The sequence below is a fragment of the Mus pahari genome, chromosome 9 (assembly GCF_900095145.1).
Source record: "Mus pahari chromosome 9, PAHARI_EIJ_v1.1, whole genome shotgun sequence".
Taxonomy (NCBI): domain Eukaryota; kingdom Metazoa; phylum Chordata; class Mammalia; order Rodentia; family Muridae; genus Mus; species Mus pahari.
This window is the reverse complement of record NC_034598.1, coordinates 68906564-68930791: the sequence shown is the minus strand read 5'-3', so window position 1 is coordinate 68930791 and position 24228 is coordinate 68906564. Positions and strand designations below refer to the sequence as shown.

Sequence of the window (24228 nt, the reverse complement as noted above, 5' to 3'; positions counted from 1 at the left end):
CCCTATACCCTCCCCCACACCCTGCTCCCCTGCCCACTCACTCCACTTCTTGGCCCTGGCATTCCCCTGTATGGGGCATATAAAATTTGCAAGACTTAGGGGCCTCTCTTCCCAACGATGGGTAATTAAGCCATCTTCTGCTATATATGCAGCTAGAGACACGAGCTCTTGGAGTACTGATTAGTTCATATTGTTGTTTCAACTATAGGGTTGCAGACCCCTTCAGTTCCTTGGGTAATTTCTCTAGCTCCTCCATTGGGGTCTCTGTTCTATCCTATAGATGACTGTGGGCATCCACTTCTATATTTGCCAGGCACTGTCAGAGCCTCACAAGAGATAGCTATATAAGTGTCCTTTCAGCAAGTTCTTGCTGGCATATGCAAAAGTGCCTGTGTTGGGTGGCTGATTATGGGATGGACCACCGGGTGGGGCTGTTTCTGGGTTGTCCATCCTTTCGTCTTAGCACCAAACTTTGTCTCTGCAACTTCTTTCATGGGTATTTTATTCCCTATTTTAGGGAGGAATGAAGTATCCACGTGTTGGTCTTCCTTATTCTTGATTTTCTTGTGTTTTGGAGATTGTATCTTGGGCATTCTAGGTTTCTGGGCTAATATCCCTGCTTGTGGACGTTGTACATCGTGGTGCGCACTAGGCTCCGCACCACGATGTACAACGTCCACAAGCAGAAATGGGCACAGGGTTAAAATTCCTTAACAGAACAGCAATGGCCGGTGCTGTAAGATCAAGAATCAACAAATGGGACCTCATAAAATTGCAAAGCTTCTGTAGGCAAAAGATACTGTCAATAAGTCAAAAAGGCCACCAACTGATTGGGATAGAATTTTTACCAATCCTAAATCTGATAGGGGACTAATATCCAACATATACAAAGAGCTCAAGAAGCTGAACTCCAAAAATTCAAATAAGCCCATTAAAAATAGGGTACAGAGCTAAACAAAGAATTCTCAACNGAGGANTACCGAAGGGCTGAGAAGCACTTGAAAAAATGTTCAACATCATTTATCATCAGGGAAATGCAAATCAAAACAACTCTGAGATTTCACCTCACTCTAGTCAGAATGGCTAAGATCAAAAATTCAGGGGACAGCAGATGCTGGCGAGGATGTGGAGAAAACAATGAATTTATGAAATTCTTAGGGGTAGCCTCTTTTAATCACAGTGGCAACAGTGGGTATGGAGAGCAAGGGCAAGAAAAGCACTTAAAATTATTCTGAGCATTTGGCCACTTCTCCCAGTAAAACAAGTACCTTTCAGTACTATAAAATATAAACCAAAAAATTAAGAGAAAAGTATCTAATTTACCCACCTAGATATCAGTGACAACTTCAAAAATTATGAAAAGTGCTTAGACATACTTAAAATGGTTATGTTGTGAGAATATACGTATCTACATAACTTCTACATAATAACCAAGAGAGAGAACGTTTATGATATTACCTGCTCCAAGACTTCCTTATAGGAGATAGTTGCTTTGGTGTCTGTAACGGGACTGTCATAGATGATAGCAATCTTATCCCCTTGGCCATTTTCAATGTGCCGATCAATAGCATTGTAGCAAATGTTCAGCATCCCTTCCACAAACCTGAAACGCAGTGGAAAGAAAAAAAATGAATGATTCTTTTCACAATATAATTTTTGTTTAACTACTTTGCTCCATATCTTGCTGCCAGAGATTTCCTTAGGACAGGGTTGGCTAGAGAATGTCATGTCAGGAAATGATGGTGGTAAAGCACATTTTAAAATGACACCCGGAGAACACTTTCACTTGAATAAATATAGATCTATATTAACGTATAACAGAAAACAATACACTTTGCACTTTCGACTGACAGCTTTGTGGATTGCTTAGGATGAGAGTGGAGTCTACAGCACCTGAGTAACATAGTTTATAAAGGTAAAATGAGTCTTGTGTAAGTGTGGTGCAGAAGCATTACAGATTATGAATAGGAAAATGGCAGATGTATGGTGGAAGTCCTGCTAGCTATTACAAATAGGCAAACACTAGCAAAAGCAGTTATTTGAATATATCATCATTTTTAGCTTCAATTGTAAACACACACTGATGGATTGTTTCCATTGGAATGTCTTGCGTACATGTCTTCGGGGCCATTTCTTAAAAGTGTTAGTTAACAGTAGTAGGTCCAACCCAGCGCAGACTATACCATTCCTGGTCAGATGGACCTGAACTATGGTTTCAATATGCTTGGCCCATGGGAAGTGACACTGTGAGGTGGTATTCGAATTCTCTATGCTCAAGCTCTGCAAATGTGTAAGTAGAGACCCTCCTTCTGGTTGCCTACAGAAGGTAGTCTCCTCCTCATGGCTGCCTTTGAATTAAGTAGTAGAAATCTAGGCTCCACCAGCAACTACACTGCCTGCATGCAGCCAAGCTTTTCACCATGATGATAATGGACTAAACCTCTGAAATTGTAATCTACCCCCAATTAAACACTTTTATCTCTACAGCTTGCCTTGGCTGTGGTGTCTCTTCACAGCCATGAAACCCTAACTAAGACAGCAAGCAAGAAAAATACAAGCTAATAAACAGAATTTTTCCATGTCTCTGCTGCAGCTCTTGCCGGTAAGTTTCTGCCTTGAATCTATTCATGATGAACTATAACCTGCCCCCAAATAAACCACTTTCACAGGCCACACTGGCCAGTGAGTCAGGTAGGTGCTCTTCAGATGTTTATTAACCCTTGTCACCTCAGAACCCAGTCTCTGAGACTCAACCTCATCTCTGTAGCAGACTATATACTGTGGCCTCCTTGCTCTCTCTGCTGTCCATCCCAGGAGATTAAGCACATCCTAGTGTCATATCCTGATTCCTTCCCTCCTGGGGACCACTTCAGACACCCTCTTCTAGCCTATCTCCATCCCTAAGTGGAAGCTTCCAGTAGCAAGAAACACTCTAACCAACCCTCTGAGCCCTCGCCCATGGTCACACCTACCAGGGTCTCAGAAACATTCTCTCCTAGAAAATACACAGCCAATGCAATGCCCTAGGAACCAGAGAGAGCAGCAGCAAGCCAGGAGTGCATTACTCATCCAGCTAGTTTTCAACAAATATAAACCCAGATTCTAGAAGGCAGCATAAGAACAGGATGGCTAGGACAAAAATGGTTCCACTAAAGGTTAAAATTCTTACCATGGGGAGGCCCTGAGAAAGACAATGTAGGGGAAGTACCAGGCAACAACTTCATAAGAGCCTTTTGAATACCACAGAGGCCCTTAAAGAGGAAATGAGTAAGCCCCTTAAAGAAACCTATGAAACACAGAAAAACACCAGAATGAAATGAAGAAAACAGTTGAAGATTTTCAAGTGGAAGTCGTCAATAAAGAAAAATAAAACTGGAGGTGGGCTGGAAATAAAAAAAAAAAAAAAAAAAAAAAAAGTTAGGATTTTCAGGAGAAAATTCAAAGGCTGGCCTCACCAACAGAATACAAAAAGATGGAAGAGAGAATCTCAGATATTAAAGATGACATAGAGGAAATATATACCACAGTCAAGAAAAAGTTTAAATTTAAAACAAACAAACAAAAAATTCCAGGCAAAAACCACCCAGGAAATCTGGGACGCTATGAAAAGACCAAATCTGTGATTAACAGGAAAACATTTTCAACAAAATCATATAAGAAAATTTTCCAAATCTATATAAGGGGTTGCCTATCAAGGTGCAGGGGAAAAAGAAAAGAAAAAATAAACAAACAAACAAACAAACAAAAAACACAGAACACCAAATAGACTGGACCAGAAAAGAAACTCCCTTAAGTGCATGATACTCATAGCACTGGACATACAGCAAAGAATATTAAAAGATACATGGGAAAGGACCACATAACATATTGTGATGGTTTGTTTATGCTTGGGCCAGGGAATGGCGATATTAGGAGGTGTGGCTTTGTTGGAGTAGGATGAAGATGTAGAACTCTCAGATCCTCCTGCACTATGCCTTCCTGGATTCTCCATTGTCCTGCCTTAGTGATAATGGATTGAACCTGTAAGCCAGCCCCAATTAAATGTCCTTATAAGATTTGCCTTGGTCAGGGTGTCTGTTTATAACCATAAAACCCTAACTAAAACACATATAAAGGCAGACCTGTTAGAATAACACCAGACCACACAAAAAAGAGTCTAAAATCCAGAGGTCCTAAAAAGATAGGTTAAAAACTCTTCAGAGACCACAGGAGCCAACCCAGACTATTACATACTTTGTATTGCAATAGGAGGAGAAACATTCCACAGTAAATCAAATTTAAGCAGTATTCAGCCCTACAGAGGGCACAAAAAGAAAAACATCAACATGAAGAGATTAAACACAACCACAAATATAAGAAATAAAGAATATCAGACCAGGGGTTTGGAGGGATGTCTCAATGGTTAAAAGCACTGAAAACTCTCCCATAGCACCCAGGTTCAATTCCCAGTCTCAACGTGGCAGCTCACAACTATCTATAACTCCCTGGATCTAATACCCTCACACAGACAAAAATGCATACAAAACACAAATGCAAATAAAATAATAATAAATAAATTATTTGGAATAAAAAGAGTATCAGACCAGCAAATCAGAAGGAGAAACCAAAAAAGGGAAAAATAAACAAAGACAAAACAATGACTGCCACAAAATAATGGAATCAACAAACACTGCTTATTGATAACTCTCAACGTCAAAGTTCTCAATAGTACAATAAAAAGGTACAAGCTAACAAAAAGTGTATGAAAAGAGGATTTAATCCTTCTGCTATATCCAAGAAATACACCCTAACAGCATAGACATCACCTCAGGGTAAAATGATAGCAAAGATTTTCCAAGAAAATCTTCTTACTTACTAAGAAGTAAGCCAGAGTAGCCACTTTAATATCTGACAACATAGACTTCAAACCAAATTAATCAGATGAGATAGGAAAGGATGCTACCCATTTACTCACCAAAAGAAAAATCCTTCAAGGACCCTGCAATTCCTACAAATCTATACACCAAACATAAGGGCACCCAAGTTCATAAAAGTAACACTACTACAGCTTAAATCACATATTGACTCACACAATGATAGTCGGAGACTTCAATATTCTACTGTCACCAATAGACAGGTCATCCAGACACAATCTTAACAGAGATATGCTGGAGCTAACATCACAAGCCAACAAGACCAAACAGATGTTTATAGAACATTTCACCCCCAAAATAAAATAATATACCTTCTCCTCTGCACACCGTGGAACTGTCTCCAAAATCAACCCCATACTCAGACACAAAGCATTTCTCAACAGATACAAGGAGACTGAAATTACATCCTGCATCCTATCTGACTCCCATGGATTAAAACTGGGTATCAACAACACAAACAAAGACTACTAAAGGACACTGAACAATTCACTACTCAATGAAAAATGGGTCGAAGCAGAAATTAAAGACCTCCTAAAATCAAATGAAAATGAATGCATAGCATACCCAAACTTATAAAACCCACAAAATGGTTCTAAGCCAGCTCCAGAAGGGATCGTTACCTGAAAGGAGTAGTGGACACATGCCCTGGCCCTTAACCAAGAAGCTGTGTCCAAATTGATAGCCAATTGCAATTGAAAGTTTTGTTTTTCTCTAATGGACTGCCACAGGGGAAACAAGGTACTGTAAATGGTGGGCTATTAGTAGATACTATCACTGATTGTCATTCCTCTAGTTTTTTGTTTAGCCTCCTACCATGTCAAAAGATACATAGCAGGAGCTTCAGTGGACTTGTGAGCAAAACGTGGATTCAGCAATCAAATTCTCGAAATACTGAACACGACTGGTGCTGTACAGGAAGGGTCTGATGTTTTCAAGGTGGAAGATATAAACCAGGCATGGAAGAGCATTCTCAAACTGTCCATCCCAGCCTCCGTAGGACGTGAAGTGACACTTGAAATAATTAAATATCTTTCCTTAAGTTTTGGAATAAAATTATATAATTTCGATGATTATAAATAACTGATTAGTTTCTCCTGATTCTTTTTCCTTTAACTGACTTTACACAATCAAATAATATTGATTTAAACATGGGTATTTTCTTCAATTCAGTCAGGAAACACTTCCACGTCGATACTTTACGCTAATACAAACCAGTCATAAGCATTCCCAAAGCTCTCATCTGTGTTTCTACAATAGCACTTGCCGCATGGTGTTAAAAAGTGATAAACCACCCATCTGGTTCTTGTTGTTATACTGTAAACTACCTGAGAGCTGAGACCATGTCATCATACTGATACAACAAAGTCCTGTGTGCTTTCCATACATTACCCACTCTGCCAGTAGCTGACAAATGAGTGGAATAAAATGTTAGTAATTCATCAAGGAAAATGGCATGAAGGACGCAGTTACTTTTACTCTCCCCTTTAAAAAAAAAAAAAAAAAAAACCAAAGTCAAGAGAAAAATGACCTAGAAAAACCATGTGTAATTAGTTAGGAATGGCAGAAAGCCATATTTGAAATCGAAATATTTAGACATCTTGACTGGTGTCGATGTCATGACATCATGCTTATCCATCACTTACAAATAACACTTATTTCCTGTTCTCCAGCTCACGGATGAACTTACGTCACACTTCCATTCAGCTCTGCTATACTCAGCAGTATAATTTTTTCATTTCTTTTTTTCTATTTTTACATTTCATAATTCTATTAATTTTTTCTCTTTAATTTTTTTGTAGATTTGTAACTCCTCCAGATGGGTTGATAATTATATGAGCCATTTTCAATGGTGGCTGCTTTAAAATCCTTGTAAGATGAGTCTAATATTGGTGTCATCTAAATCTCATATCTATTTGATCATCCTTGTCATGCATGCTGACATTTTCTTGGTCTACAGTGTAATGGCATGTTTGATTTTACCTTGAACATCATGGATTTGGTATTATATCTCTCTGTAGCTTATTTAAATATAAAATTGTAATCTCCTTTTTACTTCTGGCACAGTGTAGTTGAAAAGGGTGACACTTCGTCCCCAACCTATGTCTAAGTTCTGGTTATTATTAGAATTCCTTGATACCCTAGGAAAAGAGTTGGGGTGAAAATTTAACTTCCAACTCCATTCTCATTCTCCATCCCCAGTGAGAAGGTGAGTTTTTCTACATGGTTTTTCATTCTGTGGCCACCTTAATCAGAATAAAGTAGCTCACAAACTTACCAGACATCAGTAGAGAAGGATGGACTATTGGGTTGTTTTCTTACACCTTGGAAAACAAATAGATCCCTAGACACTCTGTTCTGCTTTTCCTGGTGAGGATTCTGTTAGAGTCAATGTCTTCTGTACTGTTGGAAAATACTAGGATACTTATCACTTAGTGTTTTCTGTACAGGTAGGCTTTCAATTTCTGCTTTTTTTTCCCCCAAGAGAGAAGTATTGATTGTAGTTCATGTTTCAGTATATGTTCTGAAGTCCTTGTAGGTTGTCAGCTCCTCCAGCCAACAGATTGTACTACAGAAGCACTAAGAAAACATAGAGAACTCATTTGTACCCCACTCCCAATGTCCTGAATTCTTAGTTGGTTGCGCTCATTTGTCAGAAGTCTTCCTAATTGGACTTTAATTATAAAGTTCTAGGGTTTTCATTGTATTTAACATAAAGAAGAAAGTGAATTGTGTTTTCTACCTAAAGTCAAAACCAGAAGCCCCTAGTTTTTATTTAATCTGTATTAATAGGCCAATTCTTCACATGTGTAGACCCATTAAAACAGCAACAAAAGGCCAGTGAGGTAGCTCAGAGAATAAAAGCCCAATAACCTTCAAGCCTCATCACACATGGACAAAGCAGTCATATATCTGTAGCCACAGCACTCCTAAGTGGAATTTGGAAGGGGAGACTGTAAGACTCTAAAGAAGTGTGTGGGCCAGCAAACTTGGAATAAGCAGAAATAAATCAGACTCCGTCTCATAAATCAAGTAGAGAGACTAGAGATGTAGCTTCATTTGTAGAGTGTTTGCCTAACATGCACAAGGCTGTTGGTTTAATCGCCAACATGGCAAGGGGACATCCTCATGTCAATCCAGAACCCTGGTGATACAAACAGCACACTTAGAAGATGAAGTTCATCTTTGGTTGCATACTGAGTTCAAATCATCAGGCTTACATGAGATGCTGTCTTATAAACATAAATAAGGTAAAAAAAGAGAACAATCTCCTAAAGGTTATTATATGACTTCTAACATTTGCTCTCACATGTACAAACTTACACACACACACACACACACACACACACACACACACACACTGAATTTGGCCTTTTTCCTATTGTTTCTAAGTTTTGAATAACTTAATATTCACATTGCTATAACCATATACTTTCCTCTTTTAAGACTAGGCTTAAAGCAATTTAGGAAAAACATAATGTCCTCTGAAGAAGTTAGGAAGAAAATCCAAAAGGAAAAGGGCTTGCAAGCAATATTCAGCTGAACCGTGCTGCAGGGGTGAGCAGGGTTACTTGGCTCTTAGGAGCAGCACAAATTGGCCACAGAGATGGATGTACTGTCCATGACTGAATCAAGTGAACTGTGAGGGACTTCTCAGCTCAGAGATCCTGATTATTCTACTATGGCAAGATGTTTATTTCTCTTTAAATCAAATCACTTCAGTAAAGGTCAATTGAAAAGCTACATGATGCCTTGCCTCTGCCACTTCTAAATCCATGGGTAGCTTTGAAATGAGAGTCTTTCTCTTTTATAAAATAACTAATACTCCAAAAATTACACTTCACAGAATCTTGTTTCTCTCTCAAAGTGTAAATAAGGCTCATTGTAAAGATAATGTGTTACTTTGACACTGTATTTAGCATTGTACCGTGAGCTTCCCCAAAGGTTTGACTTTTTTTTTTTAATATAAAATGTGTTGAATTATGGCAAAATAGTCTACTCAATCACTGGTCAATGTTAAAGCTAAAACTGTAGCTGAAAATTACCTTTCACATTTTTTCGATTGTTTTTATTAATCATTTCATTTGTTTGCATTTCAGATGTCCCCTTTCCCTGTCTCCCCTCCATGAAGCCCCCTTCCCTGGGCTCTAAGATGGTGCTACCCCACCCGCCCGCTCCCCCTCACCCCTCTATTATGCCCCTTCTCTGGGGCATCAAGCCTCCATAAGACCAAGAACCTCTCCTCTCATTGATGCAATGTTGTTCTTTCCCTGTATCTCAGTTTTTGTTATGTAAATTTTCATTTATTATTTAAGTATTTTAAAATGAAATATAATTCTAGCCCTAAAAATACTGTCCTTTATATGAATGGGAAATAGATAGTATTTAAGTTGTAGCATTAATTATCCTGCTACAGAAAGAGGAGTTGAACAAATATAAACTCTGTCCTTCAATTCCATGATGCCATCCTATTTTATAAGAATGAAATGGTATAGCTTCAACCTGTAGCCTAAAGAATTCTAGTCTGTAAGCCTTGCCCATTCCCATTAACTCATTAAAGGGCCAGGTACCTACAGGTTACCATACCCAGTATCAGAGACAGGTTTACTCAGCCACCCTAGCTATTTATCAAGTACTCAACACAATAATCACAAATAATACAACAGAGAAGTGACATTAAATTTTCATTTAATTTTTATGAAACTAGATCTATAGACTATCACAGTTATAGAAAATTTCAAGAAAGCAATAACTGCCTGTATCAGAAGAGAGAACATGTTGGGAATCAGTCACCAAATAAAATGACAGACAAGTATCAAAGAACTTGGGAGATGACTCTAGATAGAGGATGGACCATGTTGCCCCACGGCCATGGATGGGTTGGTACAGCATGGGAAATGGAGTGGAAACTGAAGCTCTGAAAATTAGGATGCTTAAAAAACTGGGCTGGGGTAGAGGGCTTCACTTCGGGGTGTACACGTTCACTACTTGGTTTCCATATTAAATGGAAAGTTTAATACTAGGGTGAGAGGAACTGAAAGTTAATGGGATGGATGGTTTTAGTGGCCAAGCAAAGGGAGAGGAGAATGTAAACAGGACAGAGATGGGGTTCTGCTTGGGAAGGTCAAGTGCTTTAGTGCCAGGCAAATGGGTTTCTTTGAAGCTGCAGTCTTCATCCTGAGAGAGGCAGGAATGACAAGTGTCAGCTTCTTCTCCAAAGCCAGAGCCCTGTGTTCACAAACAGAAAGCCAAGAAAGGGCTTTCAGCACGGAAAAAAAAAAAAATCTTCTCAGAAACGAATTTGAGGGAGAAGTCCTGGAGAGCACAATGAATGGTAGGCTTGTGAAATAAACGAGGAAATGGGATCTGGAAGGGTATATTGACTGGCAGAGAGAGTTGTAATAAGAAATAAAAGCATGGGTGGGAAGGAGGTGAATCAAAAGGAATTACAAGCATAAGGAAGAGAGAGAGAGACAATTTATGCCATCAAAGAGAAAGAGAATTTATGATCTGCAAATGTCAATTTGGATTGCCCTTTTCAGATCAGGAACAAGGATAAAAGAAATAGTTTTGAAGTAGAGGGGATACAAACATTTTATTCATACTATTACTGTATTTTACAATTTATGTGCATATTAAATTATTAATGTACATAATATCTCTTGAGATATACAATGGTCTCCCCATTTTGCAGAGAGGAAGGAGTCTCAGAAACGTCAGTTTTCTAGAATAGGAAACATGGATGTTTTCTGGCTTGATGGCAAATGCTATGAATGTGTTTCCAGTTTCAAGTCTCTGGGTACTAATTTAACTTTCGAGTTCTACTAGCTTACAGGCTTCCTACAACCGGAAGCCTGTGGTAACCCATTCATAGCACAGGGCAAATGCTCCACACCTATTTTTAAGTAAACTCTTACAAGAGTGAATGAGCATAAATCAACTAGTACTCTTCTGGAACATGAACACAAGTAAGGAAAGAGACTCATGAGTTAAAGTTTTCTGTTCAACAGAAACAATGGTGAGCTCAAAAGACTACTATTACACATGAACAGAGGGCGCATTAAGCACGTTTGAGAAAGCATCATGTTGCTCTATTCACACAGTGACATCCTATCTAAATGACAAGCACTTTGGCTTAGGGCAGTAGCAACTGGCTGTTCCAGGAAACCCTCCAAATTGGGTAATTGCTTACTTGCAGCAGAGTAATAACCTTATGTTAATGTAACCACCAGGGATATTGTGTGTGTGTGTGTGTGTGTGTGTGTGTGTGTGTGCGCGTGTAATTGTTTGAAGAGAGCTTCTCTTTGAAGGACAATGAGTTTGACAAAGAAACTCAGCGCAAATAGAAATATGTTCTTTATTCCTCCCTATCCTTTTCCATGAGTATGTATCCTCAGAACCTATCACATAAGTTCTGAGCGAGGACCAGACCACTTAGGCATGAAAGGACATCGCACCCATCCCCAGCCCAGCCGAATCATCTCAGATGAATGGTGAATGAATTGGCAACGGCAAGAAATGCATCCCAAAGTGAAAAGAATAGAAAGAAGGGCTTTCCGGAAATCAATACCTGAGATCTGAACCACATCCACTGTCAGTAAAGAGAAAAGGCATGAATGGATTCTCAGGTTGTGAGTCATACCTGACGGTAAACTCAGAGAAGAAGGTGAGGACACAAATGTATCATGGTTCATTTGCATTCTACGAGTAAATGCAGGAACAATGGAAAATTCAAGTGAAAAGAAAGAAGATTTGGTTCAATGTGGAAGAAAGATGTCACAGGTAACTTGATCTTAAGGGTCAGAGGTAAATAGTAAGACCGAAGACAATTAAAATTTAAATTCTGTGTTGATTAAAATGAACCATAAGCCAATGGACATAGTAAAGTAGTTCCTTAAGGGAGAGCAAGCTTCTTCCTTCAGCCAGTCTCCCCATGGCAACATGTACGATGTTAGGAACGGGCTCCTCCCTGTACTGACTCAGAAAATAAAATGCCATGAGATCACAGAGAAGCAGATTACAAAGTTGAACAAGTTATTTTTTTAAGAGAAGACCTATAACTCGTGATGCCACAGAGAATCCTGGCAGGCACCCCGCAAGAAATTGCAGAATAATCCCGTGTGATAAAAAGCTGTCTAATAGCAAGATGTGTTCATCAATACTGACGTGTGTTTGTTGGAAGAGGAAGATGCCTTCCAGCATTTAATCCCAGTGATGGTGAGAATCGTGAATCAATGAAGGAAGGAGAGAACGGGGAAATGGAAGATGAGAAAAAACAATCATGGCAGCATCAGGAAAGAGTCCAACTTATTTACTTGTTGTTATAATATTCTTAATTACTGGAAGTGAAAAGTGGGGTAGATATATAAAGATGAAAATAAATGTGCTACCATGTAATGTGCAGTCTCCTAGAATTGCTTGCTGTATGAGGTTATAACTCATGAGAATTATGGGAGTAGAGCTGTTAGGGTCAGCGAGAGCCCTGGAAATTACAGCCAATATAGCAGAGAAGTAATGGAGATGAGTGGAAACAAGAGCTTACTCAATATTTCCACACTTAGAAAAGAAACACAGAGGTGTCCAGGGGCTACCTTGCACAAATCCGTGATGTTGAGTCATGTATAAGTTTGCATTTTAAGTACAGAGCAGTAAGTGTTGAGGTGTGGTCTTTCTCATGGCTGATCCATCATTGATTCAGTTCTCATCTATTCTAAAGTTGATCTCACAGATGTTCAAAGGTATGCAAAATCTCTTTTGGAGAAAAGACTTCCATGCTAATTGTACTGGCTAATTTTGTGTCAACTTGACACAGCTGGAGTTATCACAGAGAAAGGAGCTTTAGTTGAGGAAATGCCTACATGAGATCCAGCTGTAAGGTATTTTCTCAATTAGTGATCAAGGGGGGAGGGCCCCTTATGGGTGGTGCCATCTCTGGGCTGGTAGTCTTGGGTTCTATAAGAGAGCAGGCTGAGCAAGCCAGGGGAGGCAAGCCAGTAAAGAACAACCTTCCATGGCCTCTGCATCAGCTCCTGCTTTCTGACCTGCTTGAGTTCCAGTCCTGCATCCTTTGGTGATCAACAGCAGTATGGAAATGTAAGCTGAATAAACCCTTTCCTCCCCAACTTGCTTCTTGGACATGATGTTTGTGCAGGAATAGAAACCCTGACTAAGACAGTTTTCATATCTGTCCTTCTCCTGGGATAAGATTCATAAAGAGAAATTCTAATTTGAGGCATGCATTTTTCCTAGAGTGTGATATTCAAAGGGAGGCCACAAATATATAAATATCATCATTCTGTCCAGGATAATGATGGGAACACTGTAATAATGTGATGAAGCTAACTTCTACACCCAGGGCTCCCAGAAGCAACCCCTATTTGTTAACTCATTCTGCTCACTGTTTAGAGAAGTCAAGAGAGACACTCAGTGCAAGCTGTTATTAAAGAGGAATATTGTGATCCATCAATTACAAATACCTATGGACATTTTTTTCCATTGAGCCTTATATAATTTTCTGGGATTGTTCCTGAAATGACCATAGAACTTGAAAGGATACACAAGGAGCTTTGCTGCCATATTGTTCCATGGTCTACAGTATAAGGATTCAGATAAACATAGCAGAACGCTTAGATTTCCAAAGCCAACATTAGCTATTCTTTCAGAGTTTCTTGCTTTTGTAAAGGCTAAATACTCTGTAAAAGACTGTGAGGCCTTATCTTGAATATTAATTTTTGGAGAACAATTTAGTAAGAATTAACAGCTTACAATTACCTTTGAGTCAGTTACCGTCTAAGAATTTATCACAATGAAGTAAAGAACAAGAGAGGGAGAACAGAGTTAACCTATCCCACAGAGGAGAGCAATAGGGGAACTGGAGGAGATAAAGAGAAACTAAACAGGAAATGAAGAATTGCACCAGGAAATATCTACAGCCAAGACACGCTTTTAGCAAAGAAGAAGGATACAAAATTAACACACAAAAATCAGTAGCCTTCCTATATACAGACAACAACTATACTGAGACAGAAATCAGAAAAATAAACAGTAACTTTCACAATTACCTCAAAAACAAAGTCCCCAAATTATTCTAACCAAGCAATAAGTTGTATAATGGAAAATGAAGGCATTGAAGAAAGAAATTGAAGACATGAGAAAAATAAAGATTCAATGCAATCTCCATTAATATTCTTACACAATTCTTCACAGAAATTTAAAAAAGAATTCTTCATCTTCACATGGAAATAGACATACAAACATACTCACACACACACACACACACACACACACACACACACAACAATACCAGGGTTACTAAAATCATCTGTCTTAGTCAGGGTTTCTATTGTCTTAGTTAGGGTTTTGGTGGTGGTGGTGGTGGTGTTTTTTGGTTTTTTGTTGTTGTTGTTGTTGTTGTTGTTTTGTTTTTCAAGACAGGGTTTCTCTGTGTAGCCCTAGCTGTCCCAAAGCGCACTCAAACTCAGAAATCTGCCTGCCTCTGCCTCCCAAGTGCTAGAACTAAAGGCATGTGCCACCACTGCCCCGCCCTTAGTTAGGGTTTTTATTGCTTCAACAAAACACTCTGACAAAAAACCAAGTTGGGGAGAATACCATTTATTTTATTTAGCTTAAACTTCCACACTGCTGTTTATCACTGGTGGAACTCAGGACAGGAACCTGGAGGCCAGAGGTGATGCAGAGGTCATGGAGGAGTGCTGCTTACTAGCTTGCTACTCATTGCCTGCTTGACCTGCCTTCTTATAAAGCCCAGGATCATTAACCCAGGGAGGGCACCAACCACAATAGGCCAAACCCTTCCCCATTGATCACTAATTGAGAAAATGCCTTACAACTGGATCTTATGAAGGAATTTCATCAACGTAGGTACCTTTCCTTCTGATGACTCTAGCTTGTAACAAGTTGACACACAAAACCAGCCAGTATGCCATTCTTAATAGAAGGACTGCTAGAGGTTTCACCATTGCTGAAGTTACACTACAGAGTACGGAACTATAGTAATATAAACAGTATGGTATTTGCATTTTAAAAAAGCACACTGATTAATGGAATCAAATTGAAGACCAAGAAAATATTTCCACATTGCTACATACACCTGATTTTTCAAAGAAGGCAAAAGCATACGCTGGAGAAAAGACAGCATCCTTAACAAATGATGTTGGTAAAATTGGATGGCTGTATGTAGAAGAATGTAAATAAATCGATGCCTATCACTGTGTAAGAAACTCAATTCCAAATGGAACAAGGACCTGAAAATAAGATTTGATACCCTTAATCTGACAGAAGAAGAAATGGGGAGATAGTCTTGAACTCACTGGCACAGGAAGACTTTATGAGCAGAACAGCAATAGCCCAGTTACTAAGATTAACAATTAATAAATGGGACCTCATAAAACTGAAAAAGGACATATTCAGACAAGTTGCAGGCTACAGAATGGTAAAAGGTCTTTACCAGTAATACATCTAATAGAGAATTAGTATCTAAACACCAAGAAAACAAATAACAGATTTTTAAAAGGGGGTAAAGAACTAAGCCAAATGTTCTAAAAACATGAAACACAAATGGTTGAGAAACAGGTTAGACATGTTCACCATCATTAGCCATGGGGGAAATGAAAACTAGAGCTACTTGGAAATCTAATCTTGTTCCCTTCAAAACAACCATGATCAATAAAACAAATGACAACCCATGCAAGAGAGAATGCAGGGAATGCAAAATTTTATTCATTACTGGCAGAAGAGAGAACTGGTATGGTATGCCCATTATGGAAGTCAATAAGAAGGCTTCACGGAAACCTGGAAGTTGATTTACCTCATGATCCAGCTATACCACTCTTGGACATAGTCACAATTGATTCCGCATCCTACTATGAAGTTCCTTGCTCATCCTTACTTATTGCTGTATTATTCATAATAGCCTGAAATTAGAAGCAACCTCGATGTTCATAAACAGATAAATCTATAATGAAATTGTACATTCACATAGCTGTAAAGGAAAATAAAACTTTCAGCTAAATGGATAAAACTAGGAAGAAAAAAAAAAAAAAACTCTTTCTGAGTGAGGTGACCCAGAGCCCTTTCAAAAGAAATAATACATGTTTTCTCTTACGTGTGGATGCTAGCTTTTAAGGTTTTGATAGTATGTTACAATGTAAATAACTCCAGAATTTAGGTAACTCATAAAGTATAAGGGGGTAGAAGAGGATTTCTGAAGGAAGGCAAAATACAATAGTGTTGTGGAGAGATAAAGGAAAACTAGGAGTTGGTATGAATGAGGGTGGGCAGGAAGGGTAAAGGAGGGAATGTGGAGGGAGGGCCAATAAACTAAAGGTCATTTCAAAAGCCACGTGGTAAATTCCTACTTGAGAAGATCCCTTAAACTATAAACATATATGTTAGGAATTCAAATAAAGTTACCAAATGAAAAAGGGGATAATGTCCCGACTGGCTATCTTAAACCACAGAGTAAAACCTTCACTGTCAGAAGGGGGTCTCAACTTGTTGGGCCATTGACCAATGGAACCCCTATAGATCACAGGTTACTGACAAAGTTATTGATCTCTCTCAACAGCCTGAGACTAAGGGCCTATTGTGGAAGACAACACTCATCAAACCATAAAACACAGAGAAATCGAACTGATTCTTAAATAGAAGTTTCACTGCTAGTGATCAGTATTTGTGGCACTAGAAGGCATTCTGCACACTACCAGAAGGGGAAAGATAACCATCAATATTCCTAGCTTCAAACCCTATTTGTATTCACATTTATAACAGTAACTTGCCTACCAGACATACTGTTGCAAGAGTTGCACAAAGGTTATAGGATAACCAAATCGTTTTGGGGGCTGGGGGAATTTGTTTGTTTGTTTACTTTGCTGTTTACATTGGAGGTCACAGCTACTGCATGGCATGGAACCCACCCTTGACACTGCTCAAGACCCTGAGATTAGATAGGTCTTGGCTTAGGGGAGAACCTAATACTATTATTATTATGCCAAAGGAACAACAGCAATAAAGACTCTATTGCAAAAATGGCATAGTGCTATGCACATAGTGCTGTACTCAACTCACATCAGAGAAGGTACTTCTGCACTGGACAGGGATTAACACAGAGGCCCATAAATTGGCAAGGCGCAGAAAGTGACTTTGCAGCATTCAGTCATAAATGGGATATCTTCAGCAAACCCTTCCCTTTGAGTTTCAAGAGGCTCAGCACAAAAGGAGGCAGAAAGATTAAGATCTAGAGGTAATGGGCGGAAGATTAGATTACTCATGGGCCTGTGGAAAAAACTCATATTATTTTTTCTGTCAAAGGAACATACCAAAAAAAAAGGGGGGGAGGGAGAAGGAAAAAGAAAAGAGTTTCAATAGAATGCAATTATACTAAAACCAATGAAATAGAAGCTAACTTTGACTCCAGAGAATTAAATAACCCTATTAAAAGTGGGGTACAGAGCTAACCAAAGAACAAATGGCTGAGAAGCACCTAAAGAAATGTTCAACATCCTTAGTCATCATGGAAATGCAAATCAAAATAACCCTGAGATTCTGCCTCATGCCAATCAGAGTGGCTAAGGTCAAAAACTCAGGTAACAGCACATGTTGGCAAGGATGTGAAGAAAGAGGAACACTCCTCCATTGTTCGTGGGATTGCAAGCTGGTCCAACCACTCTGGAAATCAGTCAGGCTGTTTCTCAGAAAATTGGACATAGTACTACCTGAAGACCCAGTTATAGCATTCCTGGGCATATACCCAAAATAAGCTGCAACATATAACAAGGACAAAAAATAAACTGCAACATATAACAAGGACACATGCACCACTATGTTCATAGCAGTGTTATTTATAATAGCCAGAAGTTGGAAAAAACCCAGATGTCCTTCAACAGAGAAATGGATACAGAAAATGTGGTACATTTACACAATGGAGTACTACTCAGCTATTAAAAACAATGACTTCATGAAATTCTTAGGTAAATGGATGGAACTAGAAAATATCATTCCGCATGAGGTAACCCAATCATAAAAGAACACACATAGTAAGCACTCACTGATAAGTGGATATAAGCCCAAAAGCCCAAGATACAATTAACAGCCTATATGAAGCTCAAGAAGAAGGAAGACCAAAGTGTGGATGCTTCGGACTTTCTTAGAAGGGGGAACAAAATACTCACAGGAGCAAATACGAAGACAAAGTGTGGAACAGAGACTGAAGGAAAGGCCATCCAAAGACTGCCCCACCTGGAGATTTATCCCATACAGTCTCCAAACGCAGACACTATTGTGGATGGTAAGAAGTGCTTGCTGACAGGAGCCTGCTATAGCTGTCTCCTGAGAGGCTCTGCCAGAGCCTGGCAAATACAAAGGTGGATGCTCAGAGCCAACCATTGGACTGAGACTGGGGTCCCTGGTGGAGTAGTTAGAGAAAGGAATGAAGGAGCTGAAGGGATTTGTAACCAGGAAACTCCTCCTATAGGAAGACACAATACCAACCAACCAGACCTCCCAGAGATCCCACGGACTAAACCACCAACCAAAGAGTACACATAGAGGGACCCAAGGCTCTTCCCATGTCTTTGAAGAATTATGTTGGGATTTTGATGGGTATTGCATTGAATCTATCCATTGCCTTTGGTAGGACGGTCATTTTTTTCTATGTTAATTTTGCCAATCCATGAGCATGGGAAATCTCTCCATTTTCTGAGATCTTCTTCAATGTCTTTCTTAAATGACTTGAAGTTATTGTCATACAGGTCTTTCACTTGTTTGGTTAGAGTTACCCCAAGATATTTTATATTATTTGTGCCTACCGTGAATGGAGTTGTTTCCCTAATTTCTTTCTAACCAGTTTATCATTTGTGTAAAGGAAGACTACTGATTTATTTGAGTTTATTTTATATCTACCTACTTTGCTGAAGTTGTTGGAGAAGTTACCTGGAAAATTTTTGGGTTTGCTTATATACACTATCATATCATCTGCAAATAGTGATACCTTTATTTCTTCTTTTCCAATTCGTATCCCCTTGATCTCTTTTTGTTTTCTTATTGTTCTAGCTAACATTTCAAGTACCACATCTTAAAACAAGCATTAAACACACATGAGAAAATGTGAATTCATGTAAAATTGGGGGAATCTACAGAAAATGTGTAAAAATGAGTGGTTTCACCCCAAAATCTCTTTGGGCTTTAAATCTCTTTTGGCTACAGTTACCAAAAGGTTACCAGTGTAGCAAGTTGGGTGGTTGTACAATCATCCTATCTATACAATTTCTGTGATTTCTTGTTAGTCTACAGCTACTTCAAGATAAAATCTTAAAAGGCAAACAAAAAGACTAAATAGAAATATAATATACACACACATAGGCACATTGTACACATAGTATATAGATAGAAGATAGATAGATAGATAGATTGATTGATTGATTGATGATTGATAGATGATAGTTAATAAAGCAATCATATTTTATATGGAGACATGGTGTATTTTTCTACCATTTTTATATTACTTAAGATTATCAACATAAATTTTCAAATAATATTAAAGTTATGGTTGAATAAAAGGCAAGGATATAAACTTCAGCCATGATTATTTCTGAGTTATGCAATGTCAATATAAATTAAGTCAAACCTAAGTGGAAAAACCTAAGAGATTATGTTTATAAAATCTCTCCTCTATTCATTAAATCCCATATTTCCATTCAAACTCCATATCTCAATGAAAGTACTTTCTACATAGACAGAAACGTAACATGCAAAGTTACAAAGATAACTGGATTAATTATTGGTTATAATTTAAATTACTAAGACAAATAGAAAAAAAAAAAAAAAACGTATCCTGCCCCCTTTTCCCTAGTTTCATCCGGAAACAATCAGAGAATAATGCCAGACAGGACTCTTTGCTGCATCTTTGCTGACCTTCCACAGGCCACATTCATAAATGAAACACTTCCCATTAGTCGGTCAATACTTTGAAGCCTGAATACAGTGCAGCCCACTTAATTCTCCAAGAGATCATTATCCAGCTGGTGCTAATCAAGGGCATTATTTCCCTTTATTCTCTCTTTTTTGCTATCTATCTTTTCTCACCCTCCCACTTCTTAGCACCTCTACCTAAAAAGGAGAGACTCCCCAGAAGGATAAAATGAAAATGACTTGATTCTTTTATCTACTGGAGAGCCCGTTAGATGGAAGGCGGCCATTATCCGCCAGAATAGAATCGGTTTATACTATTCATACTTCAACTGTCAAAGGCAATTCAGAGAAGAGCTGGTTATAAAACAAAATGAACTTCATTATGTATAATCTCACAAGTTAATAACTAGATAGTCCCTATCACCTATAACAGTCTTACCTTATTAAATAGCTCATCTGTTTTGCTGCCTTGTTATAAACAAAATACTTTTCTCTAATCTATTAGATTGTTTTTCCAGTTTATACTTTATTTGGACTTTAATCCTGCACCTGGGATACTACCTGGCTTGTAAAAGTGCTTGATAAATATTTGATGAATGACTAACTTAAGAAAGGAAAAGTATGAATGAAGGGAGAAATGAATTAAGAAATAAGTAAATTACAGAGCCAAGAAATACACTTTCATGAATATGTCAAGCCCATTAATATCACAAAAATATAAATACAAATTTGTGTATGCATACAGATACACATGCCTATGACTTATTTTTAAATTTATGGCATTTATTTATAATAAATTAAAAATAAAGAAAGAAAGATTACCCCAGGTCAAGTGTGACAAGAAGTGAACCTGGTGCACCTTAGAATCTAACAAGTGTGAGTTTGCAGCCTAGATCTGCTCTCTCTAGGCTAAGACCATTAGCCAGTTAAGTAAATAGCCTGAACTATTTTTTTTAACATTGTTTGATATTGAAAAAGTAAACAACTATAGGATATATTGTTGATTTAGTAGTATATGCTTTGAATCCTATGGTACTTTAATACATACTCAAAACAACACATACTTGTTTATACAAGCACACACATAAATATATAAAGACATAGGAAATTCAACTTCAAGATTCAAGATAGGAAATTCAAATTCAAGACAGAGATTCTCATCCTGTGAGTCATGACCTCTTTGGAAGTGAATAATCCTTATATATGTGTTGGCTAAGAACATCAACAACCACATATATTTACATTAAGATTAATAAAAGTAGCAAAATTACAGTTATGAAGTAGCAGTGAAAATAATTTTATGCTGTGTGTCACCACAACATGAGAAACTCTACTAAAGGATCAGAGCATTAACAAAGTTAAGAATCACTAGTTGAAGAGAATTTTATTGAAGAATATTATTATTTCCAGAAAGTATGGACCTTTGGAATAATTAGGGATTTAATAAGAAAACATAATGTTCTTTATAAAGATATTTTCATTAATTATAAATTTTAAACTAAGCATTTTATAAAAGAAGAAAACTTAGATAAAGAAAGACTTATCACATTGTACCTAATAACTCTATAATTACAATTTTTTAAATCTAACCTACAATTATAGACTTATTATTAATAATATATTAATATTAGAGATAATGAAGTGTTTACCATAGACACATGGTGATGTTAGAGTGCAGAATTTTAAAAAATACAAAAACAAATTAAAACTTGATATCTTTATAAAATCAAGATTCTATACATGAAAGCGTTGTTTATTTCTCTAAGACAATTCACAATATACAGTAATTTCAAACCTATTCTAAAAATTATAAAATTAACATTTTTAATTCTTTTTCTTTTTTAGTGTTTGGTTCTTGAGACAGTGCCACACATTCTAATGCAGGGTGGTCTTAAATGTGTGAACATCCTCCTGCCTCAACTTCTGCAGTACTAAAGATTAAATGTGTGAGCCATGAGACAATTTTAAATCATTTAATACTTTTTCTATATTAGAGTGATCTATTAACATAATATCAACCCAGCTCTGAACTTTTAAATCTTTTTACTCTATTATACTACAGCAGTAGTTTTCAACCTTCTTAATGCTGCAGCCCTTTAATAAATAATCCTCTTGTTATAGTGACCTTCAACCACAAAATTATTCTGTTACTGCTTTATACCTGTAATTCTCCTTCTGTTTTGAATCATAATGTAAATATCCGGTATGCAGGATAGCTTCTCTGCAAACCCCAAAGGGAGCTGTGACCCAAAGGTAGAGACCCACCGTGTTCCAGCCTACTTTCTTACTGCATATTCATTTCTTATTCGATGTATCACAAAAAAGAGAGACTGCCTTAGGTAGTAGGCACATTTGGTCTTGAGGAACATAAATGCTTCTTGGCTGTAAAAGACCCTCTACCTTAAAATTCAGCTAGGTAATGAGTAAAAAGTGAGCCACTTGACTCAGAACAAAGCTTAAACCCATGAAGAACTTTTATACGTAGACGCCTTTAGAGAGGATGTAGAAGCCATGTGAAAATCTAGTTGAATGAAAGATTCAAATACTATCAGAGTGGAACTTACATTGGAGCTCAGATTTCTGAAATGATAAAGAAGGTAAATATGCATATAAGGCATATTAAAATCTTATCAAGTGATGTACCCTGAACAATCTGCAGTGTTGATTTAAATATATGTTTAGTAGAGTACAGAGATATATTTCTCAGGAGACTTTACAATCAGTATTTTTTTTTAGCTTCTATCTATCCATCTCTCTCTCTCTCTCTCTCTCTCTCTCTCTCTCTCTCTCTCTCTCCATCTACCTCCATGTATCTATCTATCTACCTACCTATCTGCCTGCCTGCATATCTATGTATCTATACATATGTGTATCTATGAATCTGTCTATCATATTTATCAATCAATCAATCAATCAATCAATCAATCAATTATCTGTCTATCATATCTATCTACAATCTATTTATACATTTGTGAATCTATCTGTCTATCATATCTATCAATCAATCAATTTATTATCTGCCTATATATATATGTGTGTGTGTGTGTGTGTGTGTGTGTGTGTGTTTAAATCGCTCTCACACACACATACATTTCATATATATAAAGAGAGAGAGAGAGAGAGAGAGAGAGAGAGAGAGAGAGGAGACTTGAATCTGAATCTACCATTCTATTACCTGGCATTGATTTTTTTTTTAATTATTGGTATGAGAAGAGCACAGAAGGGCATGAGCATATATACAGCAAATGTCTAAGATTAAATAAAGATGAATACAATAACCTTTTTTTTTTTTTTTTTTTTTGCCTAGCAGCACAAAGGATAACAAGATTTGTGTCCTTTTTTTAGGAAATACCTGGTGAAGATTTTAGGTTAAATATCATTAGTCACTGTGGAAGGAAATAAAATGAAGAGAACGTGTGAGTCAGCTCTAAGAAAACAAAGGGACAGGCTTAGCAAGGAGGCTGATCAAAACATGAGCTCACTAATTGCTACGTTTGCTATTGTTTGTTGTTGTAATTATGGTGTGATGATTGTCATGATTGAGAGGTAGCACACCAGAACAGAAGAAAGGGGTGACTCAGTCACAAAATAAAGAATAATTGCATATGCATTTCCTTTTCAATAAATCATGGACTCCACCAACCTACTTCTCATTTTGGCTCATCCTTAACATATTGAAATGAAGCATCTCGCCTTTTTTTAGATCATTCATTTCCCCCCAAAGTGCCACATTTTTATTGAATAACATAAAAGTGATAGAGGCTACACTATCACTTTTGAGAGACAGAGGAGATATAGATAGATAAATAGAAAGATAGATATATATGGATGACAGAGATGGAAAGAAATAGATGATAGATAGGTAGATAGATAGATAGATAGATAGATAGATAGATAGATAGATAGATAGATAGATAGATAGATAGATATGATAAGTACAGATAGATAGATGATAGGTAGATTGTAGAAAGATAGGTATGACAATATGATAGATGATAGATAGATAGTAGATAGATATAGATGGATAGATAGTAAATAGATGATAGATAGATAGATGATAGATAGATAGATAGATAGATAGATAGATAGATAGATAGATAGATAGACAGATAGCAGATATGATAGACAGATAGGCAGATAATAAATTGATTGATAGATATGATAGACAGATAGATTCACAAATGTATAAATAGATTGTAGATAGATATGATAGATAGGCAGATAATTGATTGATTGATTGATTGATTGATAAATATGATAGACAGATTCATAGATACACATATGTATAGATACATAGATATGCAGGCAAGCAGATAGGTAGGTAGATAGGTAGATACATGATAGATACATGAATGGAGAGATAGATGGAGAGAGAGAAAGAGAGAGAGAG

At 37.4% G+C, this 24228-nt stretch overlaps 1 protein-coding gene across 1 annotated transcript in view; it reads right to left on the bottom strand.

Annotated features, from left to right (window-relative positions):
* Positions 1-24228, bottom strand: part of Acss3 (acyl-CoA synthetase short chain family member 3) — a 189406-nt gene that overhangs the window by 152115 nt on the left and 13063 nt on the right. Inside the window, exon 2 of the mRNA XM_021205223.2 lies at positions 1459-1603. Coding sequence (XP_021060882.1) covers positions 1459-1603 — 145 coding nt within the window. The remainder of the gene's footprint in view (positions 1-1458; positions 1604-24228) is intronic.